The 22,886-nt window shown below is 36.9% G+C and overlaps 3 protein-coding genes across 3 annotated transcripts; 2 read left to right on the forward strand and 1 right to left on the reverse strand.

Moving 5' to 3' along the window:
• On the forward strand, nucleotides 3,846-5,483 carry LOC109829389. Its single transcript, XM_020396513.1, has one exon. It carries the CDS (start codon nucleotides 3,975-3,977, stop codon nucleotides 5,337-5,339), a length of 1,365 nt encoding a protein of 454 aa, XP_020252102.1. The 5' UTR covers nucleotides 3,846-3,974; the 3' UTR covers nucleotides 5,340-5,483.
• On the reverse strand, nucleotides 7,558-13,336 carry LOC109830139 (gamma-secretase subunit APH1-like). The gene is made up of 6 exons (XM_020397306.1): nucleotides 13,139-13,336; nucleotides 11,667-11,822; nucleotides 11,435-11,520; nucleotides 9,950-10,075; nucleotides 8,937-9,064; nucleotides 7,558-7,898 (listed from the first exon to the last, which is right to left on the reverse strand). Exons 1-6 carry the CDS (start codon nucleotides 13,249-13,251, stop codon nucleotides 7,758-7,760), a joined length of 750 nt encoding a protein of 249 aa, XP_020252895.1. The 5' UTR covers nucleotides 13,252-13,336; the 3' UTR covers nucleotides 7,558-7,757.
• On the forward strand, nucleotides 19,456-21,588 carry LOC109830140 (calmodulin-like protein 3). The gene has a single exon (XM_020397307.1). It carries the CDS (start codon nucleotides 20,820-20,822, stop codon nucleotides 21,270-21,272), a length of 453 nt encoding a protein of 150 aa, XP_020252896.1. The 5' UTR covers nucleotides 19,456-20,819; the 3' UTR covers nucleotides 21,273-21,588.

The raw sequence follows: 22,886 nt of genomic DNA on the forward strand, positions 1-22,886 counted from the left end.
ACACATGAACTGAAGTCTTATGTGCTTTGAAAAATTTCCCAGTGAATTCCTGTAAGAGAATTCTTTTACTTAATTTAGATGCTGGGGAATTCTTTTATACTTTTTTTATCACTCAAAAGTATAAAGCTAAAACAAACAGAATGCATTTTCAAGGATCTCAATTGTTCTTGTACCATTGCAAGTTTCTTCCATCAGGCAAATAATATATTTGATTAATTCCCAAGGTTTCTAAGATTTTTAACTTGTGGGCCCTATTTTTCAATGCAGAAACTAAAAATCCTTAACAAAATTCATGGAAACTAAGGGGGTGTTTGGCAACCGTGACGTTTTTTGTCGTTTCTGTTTTTAAAAAAAAAACAAGAAATATATTTGGCAACCGGGGCGTTTTGTGACTTGACCTTTTACAAAATCCAAAAATTTAGCACTTTTCTAAAACAATCACAAAACACAAATCCAAAAATTAAACAATTTTCTAAAAACACCAAAAAGGTATTTTGAAATTTCGTTTTTTCATCTAAGCCAGCGCCGCCACTTCCAGACGGCCATGCCCACCACTCCGGCAGTCGCCGCAGCCGCCCGCCCCGCTCCACCGCCATCGGCCGCTCAGCCTCCTTGCCACAGCAGCCTGTCGGCCTGCCACCACTCCCGCCGCGGCCGCCCGCGATCCGCACCACCGCCCCCACCCGCCGCTATATAATAATAACTATAAATGGTGTTTTCAAAACACTTTTTGAAAAAGAAACATCATGGCATGATGTTTTTCTACAAAAACACAACAAAAAATCACCTTAATTACCAAACACTAGGGCTGAGCATGGTTCGGTCCAAACCGAAAAAACCGACCGAACCGACCCGAACCGATCCGAAAAAATCGGTTTTATGAGTAGGACGGTTCGGGTCGGTTTGAAAACTTTTCAACCCGAACCGACCCGAACCGACCGAATATAGTGCAATACTATCCATTCTGATCTCAAACCCTACCCGACCCGTCCCCAAAAAGTCAAAGACTCAAACTCTAAACTCATTTTCTGGATCATTATGGGTTGAAAACAATATCATTATATCAGTGTTTAATGCTTCATAATCTCCTACTTTATTGATATTTTTTTCTTTAACACAGTTTATTGTTTGATAAGAAGTTTGATGAAGTTAGAACCGAACCGAACCGCACCGAACCGACTTGCAACAGTTCGGTTCGGTTTTGAATTATAGGCGGTTCGGTTCGGTTGTTCAAGAGCTCCAGATTGGTAAGTACTAAACTACCAATTGTAACTGTGACAACGCGCGGGAAAGTGATTCCTTTTACTGCAAGTATATATAAATGGCTAAAAATGAAACAAAACCTGAACACCATATACGTCCAAGTTTTCCCTTGCTTGCTGTCCCTTGGAGAAAAATCTTCAGGTTTCCTTTAAATCTTTCAAAGATTCAATTTTTTTTTTTTTGTACATTTGGCGTTTATTTAATTATTCAGTATTCAATTTGATCTCTAGAGGAGTCGTTGCTTTTCTTGTTTGATTCAATAAACTGCAGAAATCTTGAGTTTTGTCCGAGAATTCTAGAAAATTTGCATCTTGATGTCGAGCTTCTATTCTACCATAAATTGTTGTTGAAAACCTGATCACGATTTTTTCCCCCTTCAAAAATTTTTTTAGAAGGTACAGAGGCAATTACTAATTTTTCTTTTCTTATTTGGATATTTTTACTTTATTTCCTAAAGCAAGCTTTGATTTTTTATTTTTTATTTTTGAGTGTTCATAGAAAATAGGAAAACTTTAAAGCCCATGAAATAGCGTGATTGGAGCTATCTTTCCTGCATTTGGCAATATCTAGTGTTGGTTCATTGTATTGCATATTTTGATGGACAAATTTTTAAAATCAACCGTTTGTTAACTTTAATAGGCAAAATCGACCTTGTCAAAAAAATATAAGCAAAATCGACCGCACGGGACTACTAGTCCCGTGCAGTCCCTATCTCATTCCTCACCACCTGCCCATCTCTCTCTCTCCTCACTCACCTACCCCCCTCTCCTCCCACAAGCCTCCCCCTCTCCTCCCTCGTCCTCATCTACTCCCACTGCCCGTCTCTACAACTTCATCATCAAGTGCCAACTGGCGGTATCGCTGCCATCCCCAACCATGAAGGGATGTTACTTGAGATCAAGAACATCAGTAGAAGAGATGTTACTTGAGGTGTCATAGCCAACCATGAAGGGATGTTACTTGAGATCAAGAACATCAGTAGAAGAGATGTTACTTGAGGTGTCATAGTTAAAGCCGATCAACTTGGGCAAATGTTTGAGTAGTGATCGAGTACCAAGACCTGAAAGTTCTCTATCGAAGGCTACAATCACTGGATTGGCTTCGATTGTTTTCTTAGCTGCTCTTGTATGTCTAATTCATGTTTTCGTACACCAAAGTAAATGATACTCTCTCTGAATAAAACCCCTTCATGGATCAGCGACTTACTGAAGAGACGGGAGGTGGTGATGAGGTCTCTGTCGGAGAGATGTTACTTGGAAGAGGAAGACCTTGAAGAAGCGGTCTACCATGGAAGGGGAGAAGCCGGTGTACGAAGGAGAAGAGAGATGGAGGCCTCGTTGGGAGAGGTGAGGATGTCGGGGTCGTCGCGAGAGACGGCATGGAGGCGGGAGAGGATGACGAGAAGCTTGTCGGGGAGGGAGCCGATGGGGTTGGAGAGGGAGGCGAGGGCATCGAGGGGGCGGCGCCGAGGTAGAAGGGCTGGAGGGATTTTGCTTATATTTTTTTGACAAGGTCGATTTTGCCTATTAAAGTTAACAAACGGTTGATTTTAAAAATTTGTCCTATTTTGATTTAGTGCCCGTTTGTTTTGATTATTTTGAAGAGGAAAGTTGTGTGAAAGCTGCCAAAACTCTAAAGAAGATGTTTTTGTAAGAAAACCTGCCAAAACTGACAGTTTTGGCAGGCTTTCCTCTTCAAAAAAATTAAAACAAACGGACCCTTAAAGGGTTGTTTGTTTGCGATTTGGGTAGGGGGAAAGCCTTTTGACAGGCTTTCCACCAAAATCGCCTCTAAAAGAGGCGATTTTGGTGGAAAGCCTGCCAAAAGTTGCACTTTTGGCAGGGTTTTGGCAGGCTTTCCAGCCCTTCCCCCCTTAAAAAACCTCTTTCCAAACAGCATATTTTTCTTTTTTCCCCCCCTAAAGAAATCATAAATTACACTTTTATGTTGGCTGCTTTCAAATTTTGCTTAATGAAGAGAGTACCGAGCAGACTTGTATCCGTAGAACGAGTCAAGTCTTGCAATGACTCGATCAAGACTTTCTCTTTTAAAGGAGCTTCATTATTGCTCGATTTGTTATTACTTAGTAGTGCCTTGGACAAAAGAATTGACGTGGTTTTCACCGTTGTTTGAACGAAGGAGGAATTATAATTAATGACTTAGTCCAACTTCACTTGCTTATAGGGACCTCTCAACAATTTTTTTTTTAATTTTTTAAGATTACTAGAACAGAATGTTTAGAGTTGACAATATTCAAATATGTAAACGTTTAGACAATTAGTGTATAAATAAAAAAAAATTGACTTGTATACTGCTTTTTACGTAAATTTTACAGAAAACTAATTCAATTAGTTACAACTTTATTTACAAGATTCAATTTTGTTTACTGTTTAGCTTAGTGATGGATATGGGGTCCAATCTCCAAGCATCCTAATTTTAGCTTAGTAATGAATTAATCCTATGGATTTATCAAATAGCAGAAGTTCAATTTTTATATGTTTATATTCCAAATCATCAATTGGTGGAGATGGCACGTAGCCCTTGTTCTTCAATGTTTTTTATTTATTTTATTTTTTTGCATTTTTTACATTAGAATTTTCAGCAGTCTCTTCCCTTTGCAGGCTAAGAGACCCATCAAGCACTCCATTATAAATTTGTTGCCTCATACATACATTGCCAGATAGATCATTCGCCTCAATAACTACAGCTGAATGGGCTTCAATGGCTGCAATGAATCTGATCAACAGGCAAAGAGAGCTCCTCCGCCTCGAGCTCGATCAGCTGTAAAGAGCAGTAATCATGATGATTCTTCCAATCACAGAAGGAAAGGTGCTGCAGTTTTTCCAGAATCAGAAGTAGAGAAATTTGATAATACCAAGGAGCAGTCAAACTTCATTCAAAAGTTGTCAGATGGTAGTAATTTCATGTTAGCCTCCATTTGCAAGTCTCCTGATTCGCGGGATGTTTGCTGGAACCTCAATCCCCGCGAGCACTTCTCATCAATCCTATCATTATCTGGAAGTGATGTTTCTTTCGACGGGCACATAATAAGTCCTGCAGACGAAGCAAGCTTTGTTCTTGATAGACTGTTACAGGTTTCTGATGGGGGAGACTCAGAGGAGGAAGTTGCCGTATGGCTGCATAATCCACCGAGCGCTGTAGTTACAAGTTCTTCTGTATGTTCTGAGAATGGTGATTCATCCAATAATAGATCATCCTGCGACGACTCGTCTCCGTTTGAAACCTCATCTACATCTCTTAGCACTCTAGAGGAGACACCCTTGTTTGTTCGCGATTTTGATAGAATGGGAATATGGGTATCTTCACTGGATCTTGATGCTGAGGATTCCGATTTTGTACATGAAACGGGGCGAGGTTCTGATGTTTCTGACTCTGATTTCCCCAGCCCATCAATTTTCAGTGCAAGACAAAAGTATCGGTATGGATCTTCTAGCCTGATAACTTCTTTTGTGCAGACAGAGGAGATTGGGAGTTCATCAGAAATGTGCGACTCTGATGAGCCTCTCTTCTGGCCGTTCGATGAAAAATCCTATTGGCTTCCTGAATTTGAAAAGAACTTTCTGCGCACATCACCTCGCAAGGGCGTTAAAAGTTTGAAGCCAGCGAGGTTGAAGAATGATCCCCGTGATTCTGGAAAGAGTATCGATGAGAAAAAATGTAGGAGAAGGCTTGCTTTCGGTCCACGAGCAAAGGCACCTGCTGGAAAGCACAATGTTGAAACCTCAATCGACGAAAACACTCAGAACATTAGTGAATGGTCACCTTCAGGATTGAGCAAATCACATCAGACTTCTATAAATAAGTGTCCATGCAGCATCGAGATAACAGAAAGGGCTCCTCTGTCTGATGTTAAGAGCCAGATACACACATGCAATAAACAGTTGCAAGATGTTCCTTTACCGGAGCCTGACTCCACCAACCTCCATGTTTCAAAAGAAGTTTCAATTGAGAAAATGGTTGGATTGAATGAATTTGATGGCCACGAGGGGCTCAGTGTCGAGTCTGAAGAGGAGTGCACTCTAAAAGGATCACCCTTCAAGATGATGATCTCATAAAACGATGCGAATTGCACCGCAAGAAACGTCACGTTAGTTTCGGATAACCTCTGAGCGCGATCGCCACAGATGATCATGGATGTGCATCTGAGAGACTAGCCTCCAAGGAGCTTTATGATTTCATAGGAGAAAATGAGTGTTGTAACGCCCCATGTGTAGCCCCAAATTTATGAAAAAGTTGGTGTCTCAAATAGGGTAAGCCCTAGACTTAAATGTAGCATCGGTTAGTCAATTTTGACAGTGGATTGAGCCAAACGTCCCACAACTTGCACACGCCAACCGGGGCGTGACAGGTGTGATATCCTCTTCTCGTGGCAATGAAATCATATGACAACTACCAAACTTCGCCCCAGAAGATTGGGCCTTAATTAGCGATCGAAAAGAACATCACGCTAAGTCCTTCAATACACAGCGACCGAGCTACAAACGAAGTGCAGAATGCTACTACTTCCTTGATGAATAGCTGGTTGAGCTACAAATTCATGGATATTTAGCATTCAAAAATGGTCAGTAAGATGTAAAATGCTACTATGGACAACTGAATTAGCTACACGTCATAGATTTCGAGCATTCGCAAAATAGTTCTCTTTTATCAGCTTGAAGGAATGAATACACCTTCTCTGATCTTAAGAAACTGTGGAGCAATCTCAAGTGCTCTGCAATCGAACTCAGGCTAATATCTGATGATTCTATTGTCTTTGTGGCTTCTGAAGCTTTGGAGGTAAAATGTAGGCCAAATGACTAGGTGGTTGTTTGCAATTATGTGTTGGTGCAGAGATTTATCAAGCTGAAGGTGGAATGAGGCTCGTCGGTCCAGAAACACGTCATTTTGTACGACACTTTATTGCATCCCCCCCCCCCCCCCTTCTGTTTTATTTTGTCAAATATTGATGTAAAACAAAGAGTTCATTCAGTTATGTGGAATTTATCAAATAATTAAGATTATAGCATGCAGATAAATCCGAAAAAATAAACAATTAAAACTGGGCCTGACGGGAGCAGTCGTGTATTCACTGCCCTAGAAGATTGAGAACCCGCCTATCGCCCTGGCGCAGATAGTTCCCTCCCCCTAGCGGTAAAAACCCCCGGAAACGGCCGACCTCTACACTCGGGCGAGAGTGCAGAGCTTCAGCTCAGATGAAGGAAGTTGCCCATAAAATAAAACTAAGATGTAGATGAAAATAATATGTAGGGGAGAGAAGAAAAACAAGATAAACTTGTTATATATTTTTTTCTTATTATTTTGAGCTCAACATATGGATATATATATAGGGTTGGAAAAGACGTTACAAAACCCGTAATTAATTCTGTAACGTTCGTCATAAATTTTGTAACGTTCCCCATAATTATATATCCGTTACACATATTTTAATTGCATGTTTTAATTACAATATTTATTATAATTCATGAAGGCAAAATTGTCTTTTGTTAACAAAATATCTAACAGTTTAATTAATAGGCTAAATGACACTTATGGCGAAAGAGAAATCTAATTTTAACCTTGTTTGGGAGTTCCATTTCGGAGGGTAGAGGAGGGGAATGAAGGGGAAATTTGAGCCAAAATCTTACACTCCAAATTGGGGTGTAATGAAGAGGAAGGGAAGGAAGGGTAACTTTTCCCCTTCATTCCCTTCCCTAACTCATCTCTCAAACACACTGTTAAATACCATATTGTTTCACTATATTTATACTTAAATATCCTAAGTTGTGAAAGTAGCAATTTAGTACCCTAAGTCATAAAAAAATAGCGGTACTAAAATAGCACGTTAGTACCGCGTGCCATATAATTAGCATATGACATTTTTGTAAATGTGTTGACCCCATTTATTGTCATAATTATCGCTATATCTACACCCTCTTCTTTTTATTAAATTTCACATTCATTTCTATGGAAATGTACTTTTGTCATAACAAGTTTTTTTTTAATAGCATTTACAATATTCTAACCATGGACAACTTGGAGAATTAAAGTGATATAATTTATAACATAGGGTATTTAGGTGTAAAGATGGTGAAACTACAGAGTATTTAAGTGTCATTAAACCTAGTTAGTATCTCACAAGTTTGTGTCACTTGTCCCCCCATCGAATCACGAACAACTGGGCACTTCCCATTTTTCATCTGGTATCTCGAACAAGATTAATGTCCAATTGAAGCCAAGAGAAAATATCAAACAACCTCTTTTCTGACAATAAAGGATTACTACATCACATCACAATTATAGCAAGAGAAAGATGGATTATATAGCTCCCCAGTTACCTTCTACAAGTTGGCTCGTTCAGCAAAATGAATCAAATTTCCTCCAGTTATCTGTGGTTTTACAACAGCAAAAAAAAAAAACAATTAAAAAGCTGCTTCTTCGGGCAGAAATATTTTAAGCACAATCCAGCCAAAAATTAGCTAGAAAATAAGTTTATATTAGCTAACGATCTCTCTATTTCGGTTTTCTGTTAATCTTCGCCAAACTATCTTCCAGCAATATTGCAGAGTCACTGCCATTACGATGCAAAGGAGAGGAACTCCAACAACACAACCTCCAGGTGCAAGATTAATCAGTGTCTGCAATAAGAAAAAACAAGATAGCCGATAAAAAAGGAAATAGAAAATGTAAATCACGTAAGCTGGTGCTTTATTTTTTTTCCAAAAGAAAGACTCAAGGATATATATAATATATTTCGATAAACAAAGGCAAAACTGTAAGCATGAACATGGTCATGATACCTTCCTTCAGAACTTTTTAAAATTCTCTTTTTTATATATGCTCTACAACAACCAAAAAGCCTTGATCCAAATTTTGGGATCAGCTACAAGAACCTTAGTCTTATGTTCAGTTCTTTTAAGGGCTAACACTAACATGTTGTTTTTAATTGCTTGCAACCAATTTGTCTCGGGCATACTTCTAGCTCTCCTCCTGCCATTAATTAAAATCTATGTTACACGAGTGGGGGTGCAGATGCGGATACAAGACATGACAAATTTGTAAAAGTTAGGATACGGGGAGACGGCTATACATGTTATTGAAATTACAAGAGATCAATATTGTTTTTTTTAATTTGCATGTTATGAAAACTAAAAGTTCTATAACATTTTTATGTTACCATTTAGTAAATAAATTACATTGGGAAGACACTGGTTGTTTAACTAGATGTACCTGCCATCTTTTTAAGATCATACTTCTGACCTAGGTAAGGCTTGAAATGACTTGAAACATGTCGTTGCCGGAAGTGGATCTGAAAGTGTAAGATATACGTCGAAGAAGTCGAAGAAGCGTATGACGAGTGTTTTAGAACAAAACATCTATTATATATCGAGCACAATCTGAATAAATGTATGCATATTCAAGGGGTGTCCAAAGAATGTCCAAGGAGTGTTGGAGTCTGACACATGTCAGACATGAATATAGGAGTCTAGAGGAGGTGTCAAGGTAACCTAGATTATAATCTTCTATTAACATAAAAAAAGATAGCTATTTGGATACAGGCACATAATAAATTAAAGAGCTCAATAGTGTGAATATTATTGGCAAACTCTAATTTTAACCATACAACCAAAACATGGTTATTCAGAATATGTTACTTGAAAAGGTCAGCAACTCACTGTTATAGCAGATATCGTGTGAATGACAGGAATAATAAATTGGTCAGCTTTTCTCCCTTCAGCATATCCATTAAATGCGATGACCATGGAGAAAGTATGAATCATCACAAATCCCAGAGAAATAATAGCTGCAGCATAAAAGAAAACTAGTCAGGCCAAAAAAGAACTCATAACAAACATGTTACAGACGTCATAATTACACAAGTACCAGCATAGATTGAAAATAGTCCATTAATCAATTTTTAACCACCATCAAGATATACAAATGTCAATTATATATACTCTCCAATTTTGGTATTTAACAAAAATCTTGCAAGAAATGGCAATTAGTCTTTTCCTCCTTCAGAAAAGGCCAACAACCTTCCTCCCTCACCCAGTTATCCTTCCGGCTAGTTGACAATTAGTCTATCGTTCCTCCCTCATCAGTTATCCCTCCAAAATTTTGACAATAAGTCTTATCACTTCATGTGTAGTATTCTCAATTTTACTGCATTGGTATGATGTGTCCATGTTGGCATGCCTTATTCGCGCTTCTTAGCTGACAACATATGGTGAAGATATTCATAGCGATCAATGTGAAATTTAGTTTCCTCGTCATTCTACAAACATCAAAACATATACATTGCAAACTTTATATACTTCCACTTACATTGTGTTTAAGATTTGGTATAAACCTATAAATGGTGCCAGTATGACTTAATTCAATAAGAATCTATAAATTATCCTAACTAATCATTTTTCACCTTGGTGAAAATGATATCAGTGCAGTTTGAAGTGAGAATGACGATTAATGTGGAAAAGAATAGATCTCGTGCATATTATAATTAGTAGTCAAGTTATGCAGGTGAAGGCATGCTGAAATCCAGATTTATGATTGATATCCAAAAAGAGCAATTTTCAAATAAAATATATCTTGCTTCAAGACTAAGAAAAATGGCTTATTACGCACCAAAAAGACTCAAAATGAAAAGTAATGAAAAACTTAACACGGCATATGAAGAGCAATGCCTCACCAGAAACAAGAAATAATGGTATGTGTGAACACCTATTAACATAATATGTTGCTGGACCAAATGCAGGAGTAAGAAGGCTCAGACAGAAAAAGACAGCATGAGCCACGCCATGACCTAAACCACCAGCTGCATATCATTCAAAGTGGCCTTAGTAAAGAGACAAGTTCAACTTCTGCAATATTCAGATGAAAAAGTCATAAAAATACCAAAGACAAGAACAGAACATTCAGATTGCAAGACTATTCTTTGCCTTAAGATCTTTCAAGTCAGAAGAAAAAAAGAATATACGGGAAAACATAAATGTTGTCTCCGATTATCCAGTTGGAGATAATGAGATTCTTAGTGGTGGGGTACACATACTTCCTAATGTTTCTTTCTAGTGCTATTGAAATGTGACCATTCAATATGGCAATAAAATATAAACACCATCTACTTCAAAGTTTAGAGAATAAATACAAACATATAGCATAGACTGCATAGTGCTATACTATTAACTAGGAAAACTGTCTATGATTCCTGCAAACCAAACCACATGATGGGCTATTCAAATTGGTCATCCACCCTGCTCAATTTAATCCACATGCAATTAAACATATAGAGAGAGAGTTCAACACTCCCAACCCATTCACCCAACAGTTGAAAAATGAAAGGACGGTTGACATAAGAGGATCACATGATGGATGCCATATAAATAATTAAAACACATGTATTTTGATTTCTATGCATTATGTGAAATAAAGATAAAGATGAAAATTGCAGCTCACTAGTTTCCTTGAAGTTTGTTCTTATCAAATAGTAAAACACCACATAGTGCTACATTATGCTTTACTATCTTACACATATGAGAACACAACACATACTTATAGAACAATAATAAAGCGTTATCCAAGCTTTTCAGTCAATATGTGAATCCTCTTCTTCCAATCAACTACATTAAGTGCCACTTACTTAAGTTTATCATGTATTTTTGGTAATCACATACATCCCTGTTCATGTAACCGTCCCTTTAATCCCTGTGGGTTCAATCATTTGCGATCATATTGCTTCTCCTAACTGGCACACTCATTAGCCTCCATAGCACATACACAAACCATCTTGAATAATCACTCCGGTTTTGGAATATAAACTGGTCATGACCTTCATGAAGCTCACTGTTGTTGACTTGAGATTCAAAATTATAAACTACGTCCAGCTGTGAGCGCACTCTCCTAGAACATTCGCTTAGCTTAAGGATATAGTCTACCATCATAAATATGCATCATGCATGGGGAAATTATTTATAAAGTTCTACTATCAAAATGCGGCTGACTAGAACTATTCTACGTAAATGAATCTCTTACATATGGCATTTTCAAGAATACAGACTGGTAGTATGAGGAGGGTTTAGCCTACTAAATTATGTTACATCAGGACAGATGTAGGTTCGATAAACTTTATTGAGATGTAAAAGTTAATAAGCAGACGTGAGACATATTAGATACTTACCAAGAGCAATTTGCATTTTATCCGTCCAATAAAGGCGAGGTTTAGACACTCTGTCGGCAAAAGCATCCAACATATCTTCCAACCTCCTAGAAAAATTCATTGGGGGCAAATATTAAGGCATGCTGAGATAAAACATAATCCCAACTCCTTAGCCAACCTCATGCTGAAGAAAGAAAGGGAAGTATACACTTGCTGGATAAATATGCATCAAAATTTTAACATCTCAACCTACTTGTATAGCTTCCAGAATACAAGTCGGATGCCTTCTTGGAAAGCAACAGATGTGAGTATAAGAATCACATATTGCCACCATGCTGAAGATGGAAAAGGAAGAAAAGCTCTCCATGCCGCCGAAAGAACGATAAGGCTAATGAGCCAAAACAGTGTGCTGCATCCAACAATTAACCGAAAGTATTAGGCACAAGGATTCCCATTTCTCAAAACTGATAAACCCAAAGTTTGGAAGTTGCCTATATTGTTTGGTTTCTGTATTTTCTTAATTATCAATATTACATCCAAGAAGATTACAAGTACACCCACAAACTGCTATCTCTGGCTTCATATAAATTTATACCGTTGTACAGAACTATGACAAGCAGCAGATAAATAAATAGTCAAAGAAACATAAATATGCAGCATTTCCAAAAATAAAAGCATATTTACCCTATAATCTAACAAAGACAGTCAGTTGCTCCAGATAAAACATGTTGCGAGCACATGTACAATATTACAAACGGATAAATATAAATTGCATATCAAAATTTCGGGGAAAGTAAACCTTATGTATATGAACCAAAATCAGCACTCGCACAATATTCTTATTAAAAATAATCTTATAAATGATGCATTGACATCTGCACTTGTGAGGATGTCGAGCAGTGATGTTAACATGTATATAAATCACACCCGCACACAGTAACATAAAAGATCCAACCTCTAGTCTAACAGCTAACACAGAAAAAAAATTGTCCTAAGTCCTACTAGACTATTACTCAGTAAAAGATAAAAGGGTAAGCTCGTGACCATCAAGAGCTCCCTTACTCAGCTTTGTTTTACGATTTTCTGAGGTATTAACCATCATCATGCTATGAGAGCACGAGGCATTACCATCCATTGCGCGTGCATCTAGAGTCTTGACCACCAAATCCTCGTGCTCCAAAGTGCTAAGTTGTTTTCCTACATATCCTATTACTTCCCTAACAATGGATTGCCGGTTGCCTATGGATGAGCTTCGACTCAGACCCGTATCAAGCATTTCCTTAGATGCATCATGCTAAGTCGCTTGCATGATTCATTTCGCTTATTCAAGCTCAAAACGGCAACATAGAATGCACCATTCCAAGAACCATCATAACCATCTCGATCCAAGAAAAAAAATATGCATCCCATTCCTAATTTTAGGCATAAACCCTAAATAATCCACCAAAAAGCTGAGGCTTTCACTCGATGCGAACCGATCCAAACCCTGAAGTGGATTCACGCATCAACACTCTCATCTCAGGGTGTAAGATTCAGGCATAATCAACCTTCTCAAATGGCAAACTGCACAAAAAACCCTAATGAATCGATCGAATTACTTCAAGTTTTAGGAACATCACAAGATCTTAAATTTCCTATACGTAACAAAGATAATTCAGTAATTTTACGGGGGGACAATTACAAAAAACAGTAAAAGGAAAAGAAATTGAAGGAGAGAGAACCAACCCAGAGAGAAGAGTGAGAACAAGGAAGGGTTTAGTGGAGACGACGGAGACGAAGATGGAGAGTGCGGGCCCCAGCGATATCAGCGCGTACCCTACGCCCGCTGCCACCGTCATCTCTCTAGCCCTAGCTCGAACGGAGGAGGAGCAACAGCAGAGGGGGAGAGAGGAAAAAATGCAGACTTCCCTCGATTTTGCCAAGGGTAAATTACAGTAAACCCCCGAGAAATTCCAGCAGTTTGAAGTAAAAAAAAACGCCTGATAATACTGTCAATATCACAATAAACACCCGCAAATAAACTTTTTGAATTGCAGAAAGTTTCCAATTGGTTTAGCATTTTTGCAGATAATTCCCATAAATACGAATAAAAAAAATAATATGTAAAGTAGTTGGCTATAAATGACACTTAAATACCCTATTGTTCCATCACATTTATACTTAAATACATATCCTAATCCTAAATCCTAAATCTTAAAAAGCAACACTTTAAAACCCCATGTTGTTAAAAAACTTAGCACTTTGTATCCTAGGTTGTAAAAAAATAGCGCATTAATATATTCTCTAGTTGTACATTTGAAATATTTTCATGATGATTAGCACATGATTTTTTGTAATTGTATTGATTTCGTTTATTCTCGTACTTACTACTATACCTACCCTACATTTTTTTATTAATTACTCTGAAGGATTTTTTTTTTTGTTATAACGGGTTTTTGAACGGTGTTTACCATATTTTAGCGATTTGACAACTTAAAATATTTATATACTATTTTTTACAATTTAGAATATTAAAATATAAATTTGGTGAAACAACGTAATATTAAAGTGCCATTTAGCCAAATAAAATTTGAAAGTTGTCAGGGGTTTAATATAATTTACCTAAGGGGTTGTTTGGTTCAACAAAATTTTTAGCATTTGAGGTGAATTTGAAATTCGTCGAGCAAAAATGACTCACTTTCTAAGGGGTTGTTTGGTTCAACAAAATTTTTAGCATTTGAGGTGGATTTGAAATTCGTCGAGCAAAAATGACTCACTTTCATTTATAGGATTTCATATAGAGTGATTATTTCAAGATTTTTTTTGGCATTAGGTATTCATAAAATATAAAAAAATAGAAACTTTTGGGATTTACCAACTCCTACATGGAGAGGATTTAACAAGTTTTCGCATTAGATATCAATACATTTTGTATTTTCTTATATTTTAGAGTTTGAATCAAATAATAATTTATAATTTCTAAAATTTGCTTTCCTATAATCTAGTTGAACCAAACATGAGATTAGGTATTCCAAAGTATCTTAAAAACAAGTGGATTTAGAATTCTTGATGAGATTATGTTGATGTTACACAATCACACAGATAAACTTTTAAGAACTGGGTTGATTAGAGCCCGCTAACTTCTTCGAATATCTGTTTTGAAGTTTAGTTGTTCTTCTTTGTACGTGTAGCAACTCGTAAGAGGGCAGGGCTGATTCCCCTGTTGTTCCTCCGACGATCAAGTTAGCAAGGTCGCAGTCGTCTTTTGGCTTGTATCGAGGGGTGTCGAGAGGTACCGTCTTTCGAGTTTGCTCTTGTGAGATGCCGGCGCAATAACTAGTCGAGTACGCTTGTGGTGAGTCGTCCTAGATTAGAGAACCGACAAATACTGCATTTCGAGTCAACCCAGCGAGATGTTTACTAGGCGAGTCGGCTAGATCGGGACCCTGATTGTTGCAAGTGTCGAGGCAATTGAATTAGACGTAATAGTAGATTTTTGTCGGTTGTTGACAAGAGATCATAATTTGATGACTGGAAGTACCACAACAGATTCCGATCCTATAATTTTAGAATTTGAACTACACAGCCCCTAAAGATATGGATGATTTGCAAAAACATGTTTGACTACATAAGAGCAGCTCCAATCGGGCTGCATTTCTCCAAAATGCAGCCCGGTTGGCATCCAACCGAGCTCCAAAATGAGCAGCTCCAATCGGGCTGCATTTCTCCAAAATGCAGCCAGGTTGGCATCCAACCGAGCTCCAAAATTTGGAGCTCGGCTGCAAAAAGTCCCATCCGGCTGCATATTTGGAGTTTTTGCTCCAAATATGCAGCCCCCTCCATTTCACTATTCCCCTAAAAATGACAATATTAACCCTCAATCTCCTTAACAACATTTCATTATTTCAATTGTGTTCTATTATTCTTTTTTACTTACTTAAAATCTGTATATATATATATATATATATAAATACTTATATATTTATATATAATATAGATATATAATTATATATATATATTATATATATATATTATATATATATATATATATATATATATATAAATATATATATATATAATATAATTATAGTAGTAATATTAAATATTTTTAATTGAAATAGATTCATTAGAATGTCTCGTGCGATACCTTCAAATGAGACTAACATCGAAATATCAAATATTGCAAAATAAGTAATTAGAAAATGATAATAACCAATTAAAAATTAAACAGAAATAGTAACATTTGATAATTATTATTAATAATATTATTTATATTATATAACTTTTATTTTTTATTATTTTTATATATTCAAAATGAGACTAATATTAAATAATATTAATTGAAATATAAAATTCCAAGAACCAAGTAATTAAAAATGAAAATGTATTATAATTTAAAGACAATTATCTATTTCTTTTTATCAATTCATTAAATATAATTAGTTTTATTTAAATATATGATTACCTTATATATTATTATTTTTATATATTTTTAAAATAAGTAAAAGAATTGTTAAATTGAGAGAAATTAAAATAAAGTTGGAAATAGATGAGTGTGGTTGGAGTTACATAACTCTATTTTGACATATTCTAAGGAATATGCTAAAGTGAGGACTACAAAATGCAGTCTGGGTTGGAGAAGCTCTAAAAAGGCTTTTTTGTTGAAATTAGGACTTCAGTGCCACATCCAGCCCAATAGTACCTTATTGGGCCAGGTTGATTTTGTAATTTCAGCAAAAACAGGCTTCAACCCTAATTCTTACACCTATAAATACCATGCTTAGCTCTTCCTCTCTCCCACTCTCATCTCTGCCTGCCGAAGTCGTAAATTTTTATCTTCAGCCTTTGTTTTATATTTTTGTCAATTCGAAATTCTAATAATCAATTATTGTCTTATTTTCTCCCTTTTTTTCTTCACTCAATACTAAGCAAGTTCAGCTTCTTGTTTGGATCTCGAATTCAATCCGATCCAGTCAAATTCATTCAAAAACTTGCGATAACAAAAACCGGAACCAGTTTCACTCGCCTGGATCTGATCGGATCTCCGTAATGATTTTCCAGGCCCTTTATAATTGGTACAGTTTTTTATTTTTTATTTTCTAAAATTTGTATTTTGATCTGAAATTTTTTAAATAAAGAAATTCGAAGCAAACGCACTCTGTCCCAAATCAAAGCTTGATGTTTTGAGGCAATTTCTTCGTTTGCGAGATCATGGTTTCCAACTTTACTCGGCCGAGGGTGAGGACGCTTTGATCCTTCGGAGGGAACTATTGGATTACATCTTACATTGGATAAAAATATAAGGATCAGTACTTTTTGTTGTGAACTTAATCTAAAATTTATGATGAACGAATTCTAATTTCCTAGATTATGTTCTCAAAAAGAAAAATACTTCTTAACAATCAAAGTAGATTTTTTTCAAGCCTGTTCATGATTTATTGTTAATTTATATGTTGACGGCATTGTGATTGATTCTCATCATTTGCAATACGAAATGTAGTTGGGGGTTTTGTTGATAATTGAACATCTTGATGTATTAAGAAAAACATATGAACATGTAGAAAATGTTTATCACTTTGGGACACCGTATCAAATTATTCAAACGAAGATAACTGAAGGTAATAGTTAAGTCTTTCTCAATTTACAATGCAATTGAAAAAAAATACATGTTTGGTTATTGCACTTGCAACATTTTATTTCATCGACATTTAACTATAGGCATGCTACAGTTCCGCTCAAAGTATGTGTCGGTTGGAGTATTTGTGAAAACAAATTAAATAAACAATACTTTAAATATCTTTTATACTACCGACTCCTGTAATTTAATATTCTATGGGGGGATGCCTTGTTTCTCAAACTGCAAACAAGCACACAATATAATTTGATAAAATTATTAGAGTGGTGTATTTTATTGACCATACATGAAAGATTTGTATATTTTATTATATCAGTGATAATTTATTATATTACGTGAATTACAGTGATAAATGTGCTTATTTTGTTGTTTAAAGTTCACATATTGAGTCCCGTGATTCTTCACGTACAAACCGTGATTCTTCACATACAACCGAGGTGGTAATAGTTATGTGATGGAGAGGACGAATCTTGTGAAAGGTGATTTCAAGATTCAAATATTTAAAAATAATTTGAGGAATTGGGTGGTTAATATGACTGATTGGTATTATTTATTAAGCTCAAAACCTTGATTTTGCTACCATGTGGTCAATTGGTATTATTTATTAAGCTCAAAACCTTGATTTTGCTACCAAAGTTTTTAACCTCTCATATTGCTTAGGCATCATTGTATTTTATAAAAAAAGTGTTTTATATTAATAAATGTGTGGCTACAAACTTTGGTGGATATCAACTTAAGTTGATAGGAGTATGCTTGGAGCAAACACAAATTTTGTGTTTGGTTTGAGGTGTCCTATTCCTATCCACTCATTCTAATTTTCAGCCATTCCCCAACTAATGTGAATGTGAGCCCCGATTTTAATGAGTGAAGGAGAATATGTCACCTCACTATCAAGCACAAAAACTTATGTTTGGTACCAAGCATATCCATTTTTCTTATATTTATATATGAGTAGAGTTTTAATACACCTACAGTGTAACTAACTTAGTTATACCCACTTGTAAAAATACATATTTGAGTGTAAATATTAACGATCAACATCTTTTATTGTGATCTATTTGTTCAAAACTTTACGAAGACCAAAAATCACATAGGTAAGATTTTCTAGTTTGTACATCTAATGACATTGAAATGAATGGTTTGTAACAATCTAAAATGCCCATTATTTTGAGTAGGGCTGTTAATCGGTTTGAATGGTGCGGTTAATAGGTGACACCGAACACCAAACCGATCTATTTTTTCGGTTTGGTTCGGTTTGGTTTTTCACTATTTTTTTTAAAAAACCAATTGTGTTCGGTTTAGTTCGGTTCGGTTTTTCTCTGGTTTATATCGGGTTTTTTTCCGGTTATTCTATAAAGAAAACAAGTCTAGAAAAGTAGAAAGTAAAAATGTCTCATATTACATAACCGTTTCCGAAAAAAGTGATGAAAAACTAGAATAGCAGAAAGATAATAGATCAGAAGAACAAGATCAATTACCCGACCACTTGTTTGTAGTTGTAAAATTATGAATCCAGGTTTTTTCCCCATAGAATTAGAAGAACAAGATTTTCAGAAGACATTGGAGTGTACATGCGTCTTGCTAAAGAATCATAACACTTTTTTCCATACAGCAGAGGGTAGTTCTCTTCATACGTGAGGTTCTTTGGTAGAATGCTATTGTTTCCAACAACTTGCACATGTACCAATGACATCTCTATTTTCCATTGTTCTAAGGGTGTGTTTGGTTAGTATTTAGCAAGCAAAAAAAAAAAGAAAAAGAAAAAAAACATGAGAAATGTGGTTTCTGAGACCTGACTATCTTGCCACATAAGATTTTAGTTTCCAATTGATCCATTTCCCTTGTTTGCTTCGGTTTTGGTTTCCCGTAAGCTGAGCCGGGTCAGTAAAATGTAAATCCCATTCAGACCAAAATGGGAATAAAATAACTCTTTGGTTTTTCGGTTCGGTTTCGGTTTTCAGACATTCGAAACCAAAACCATACCAAACCTTTCGGTTTTCGGTTATTTTTTTTCGGTTTGGTGCCGTTTTTTTCTTTCCTCGGTTTTTTCGGTTATGGTTCGGCTTTGGTGTGGTTATTTTTTCGGTTATCGGTTTTCTAGTTACAACCCTAATTTTGAGTTGCTTAAATTATGGATAGAACTTTCCAACCACATGATTTTTTATCCATACTCGTTTGGTGACATGTAGATTACAATGAATGATATTTATCTATAATATCGATGGTCAAACATGTATTTTTAAAGATATGTGCAACTAACCTAGTTACACTATATATATCTTTGAAGTCTGAACCATGTATATCTTTTTATTTGTGATGTTTTTCTGTGTAATGTTTATCTTTGGACAATGTGTGTATATATATCATTTTAAATAAAGAGTAAACTAGAAAATTTAATTTAAATATAATCTAATGGATACTAATACAAAGTTAATATAATTTAAAAACTAAAAATAAAAAAAAAATTAAAAAACCCGTGAGCCGGGCCCGACCCAGCCCGCCCGTAAGCAGCTAGTGAGTCGGGCATTGTCTAATTCCAAACTCAAGATCAGAAAAATAGATCCAATCCACTCTGATTCTAACATGCCTGAGACAGACGCGGCCGCCTTGAACCCGACGGACCGGATGATGGGCCTGAACCAGGTGGGCCCACGCCCACCCCCGCAGCAAAGTCGGGGCATCTCTTCGTGAGTGAGCTTACTTGATTATGTCTTGTCCTCCGTGTCTCCGCGCCGAACGGCAAATCTTGAAACCAAAAGTTTGAACCCGACGGGACCCACAGGATACCCCACACTCCTGGCTCAATGTCATTGGTCGGGTGCAGCCACCGGTCGTACTCTGCCGTATCTTTATTTCCAGCTGTGTTGCCGCTCCTCGACGTCACCCCCCAGATCCGCGTCTTCAGCCATAAAAAAAAGTGAAAGTACATAAAAGGGGAAAGAAAAAACAAAGTCTATATACTCCATAGTGATAATTTAGGCAGTGCATTTTCCCACCACAATATTTGTATTTTCGTTAGTTCAAAATTTTCATATGTTAATCTCAAAAAATACAAATTAGTTCCGAAAAAAAACCAGAGAAGAATTTTCCTTAGTCACCTTCTAAACTAATTTGTACGTCAATCTTACATTTCTTTTAGAATTCCCTTAATTTTTCTTAGCCATCTTTTTCAGCCAAAAACTTTAAGAGTAAGCATGGGTCAGCGCGTCGCCCCACAATGTTGGCTAGCATGTTTGTGAAATAGTTGTCCGGAATGTTGACTGGTACGTTGCTAACATGCCACACTTATAAATCATTCGTTATGATCTGAATTTTATGTCAAAAAGGCTAAACTAGAGCCATAGTAATATAAATGTGCGTCGCATTGACACAATTCAGTTCTCTTATAATTTTTCTACGGGATTCAATGACATCACGGTTGTTACAGCGTCTCGAAACGACAACTAATTAATACAAACCAACACAAAGACATCTTTTAAATAAAAAAAAAATAATAATAATAAAATAAAAGGGACCATGGTGCGTGAGTTGCGAACGCGCTTTATTAACAACCTTTAGCCCCTCCTCATCATCAAAAAACGCGTACCCTTCACCTCTTTAAATCCCCCCAACTCCCCGTCCTCAGCCAAAAATCAACCCTAAAATAACCCAAAAAAAGAAAAAAAAACCCACCGTTAAAACCGCCACAAATCTCTCCCAACCTCAACTCCCCAAATTAGAAAAAAGAAAAAAAGAAAAAGAAAAAAAGAGCAAAAGAGAGAGAGAGATCGAGAAAAAACAAGGGGAAAAAAAATGGACCCGGCGGAGCTGAAGAGGGTCTTCCAGATGTTCGACCGCAACGGCGACGGGCGCATAACGAAGCAGGAGCTGTCCTCCTCCCTCGACAACCTCGGCATCTACATCCCCGACGAGGACCTGGAGGCGATGGTCGCCAAGATCGACGTCAACCGCGACGGGTGCGTCGACATGGAGGAGTTCGGGGCGCTGTACCAGACGATAATGGACGAGAGGGACGAGGAGGAGGACATGAGGGAGGCCTTCAACGTCTTCGACCAGAACGGGGACGGGTTCATCACGGTGGAGGAGCTCCGGTCGGTGCTCGGGTCGCTGGGGCTGAAGCAGGGAAGGACGGTGGAGGACTGCCGGAGGATGATCAAGAGGGTGGACGCCGACGGGGACGGGAGGGTCAATTTCAAGGAGTTCAAGCAGATGATGAGAGGGGGAGGCTTTGCCGCGCTTTCTTGAAAATATTAAGTATAGTTCAGACCCGAAAAGGATAAATTTAAGTTTATATAATTAATATATATATATATATATATATTCGGTTGTACAAACTCAATTTCCTTTTTTTTTCTTTTTTTTTTGTGTGCAAGGGATCGTCTTGTTTCGGATCGGATAACTAATGATGTAAGTGATTGGTAAATGATACCGTGTATTAGTTAGTTACCTTTATTCTCATCCTATGCCTTTAGTTTTAGAATTTGGGTCCTTTGTTTTGTTGTTGAAGGATTTGATGTAGTCTCCCAACTCATGTCATGGCTAAATTATACGGTATTTTCTACTTCCCTTTTCCTCATAGTGAAGAAATTTTCGGTGATCTGGTATTTATAGAAGAACGACGAAATTCCTCGCGATCTCGTACGTGAAGAATGAAAACTAAATTCTTTCTTGAGAGGCTTGATTTTGTTGCGGTCATTTGAACTCGGTTAATGTTGGGGTTGGAAGTTGGAACACACAAACGATAACCCGTGTCTTTTTTGATCTTGTGTTAAAAGTAGGCAAATAAGAAATCACAGCAAATAAAAGAAAACTTGTAGGGAATAAAGAACAAAAGAAGAAAACATCAGATTTAACGAGGTTTGGCAAACGTGCCTACGTCATCGGGAGCCACACAAGAAATTCTTTGATTAATTAAAGAAGATTACAATGCTCGCAATAGGCCACACACTCTCTAAGATCTCTGATCTCAAAGTGTCGTTAAAACCATCTCAAAGACGTCCTCACATAACCCTAAAAAACGTTTTAGGAAACATATATATACTCAGCCCAAAAACAGAATCCAACCCGAACCAAGAAACCATCAGACCCGATATCGATCGACCGATAGTATTGCATCGGTCGACCGGTTGATCGCCATCGGTCGACTGATAGTATTGCTTTGGTCGACCGTCCAAAACTTTGTTTTCTACAGGGTTCTCGTGCACGTTTTCGGTCGACCGGGGCAAAGTCCATCGGTCGACCGTCCTGAAACTCCTATAATGTTTTTGACTTCACATCGGTCGACCGGTGTCACTGCTTCGGTCGATTGATCGGAGCGGATTTTCCTGCTCAGTTTCCTGCAATCGATTCGGTCGACCGATCCATGCATGTTGGTCGACCGAGGTTGAGTTTTCCAGTTTTGTCGATTTTGATCTAGGTTTGGGTCTACACTTCTCGAAACTAACAGTTAATTCCTCTGTTTTTTTTATCATGTAGAATTAATTTTGATTTTAGAGAAATATCTCATGTTTGTTCCCTTCTCAATTTTTTTGTGCATTGGCGTCTGAAACTTTGATCATGGTATCTCATTCGCAAGTCATTGTCATTTTCCCCTCAGCATAATTTAGATCTACCAAATGTCAGCAGCAGGAGTTTCCTGCAACAGTTTTTTTTTTAATTATAAAATTTGATAATGACAGGCCTAACGCGGTTTTAGTTGTAAATTAGGAGGCATATCAATGCCTTAGAAATTGGACAAGTGTTGCAATTTTAATTAAGGAAGTAAACTCTAATGTGTACCAACCAAATGTAACATTTAAGATCAGTCTGTGGTCTTTATTTAAATAAACTTTTCTATTATGAGATGAGGGAGGCCTTTGG

Source organism: Asparagus officinalis, chromosome 2, assembly GCF_001876935.1.
Source record: "Asparagus officinalis chromosome 2, Aspof.V1, whole genome shotgun sequence".
NCBI classification, from domain to species: Eukaryota; Viridiplantae; Streptophyta; class Magnoliopsida; order Asparagales; family Asparagaceae; genus Asparagus; species Asparagus officinalis.

Excerpts from the sequence above, each read along its gene's own strand:
- LOC109829389 (XM_020396513.1), top strand. The coding sequence starts at position 3,975 with ATGGGCTTCAATGGCTGCAATGAATCTGATCAACAGGCAAAGAGAGCT.
- LOC109830139 (XM_020397306.1), bottom strand. The coding sequence starts at position 13,251 with ATGACGGTGGCAGCGGGCGTAGGGTACGCGCTGATATCGCTGGGGCCC. Across the intron at positions 10,076-11,434 it reads TAAAATGCAAATTGCTCTTG|CTGGTGGTTTAGGTCATGGC; the intron begins GTAAGTATCTAA and ends AATGATATGCAG. Across the intron at positions 9,065-9,949 it reads ACCATTATTTCTTGTTTCTG|CTATTATTTCTCTGGGATTT; the intron begins GTGAGGCATTGC and ends TTTATGCTGCAG.
- LOC109830140 (XM_020397307.1), top strand. The coding sequence starts at position 20,820 with ATGGACCCGGCGGAGCTGAAGAGGGTCTTCCAGATGTTCGACCGCAAC.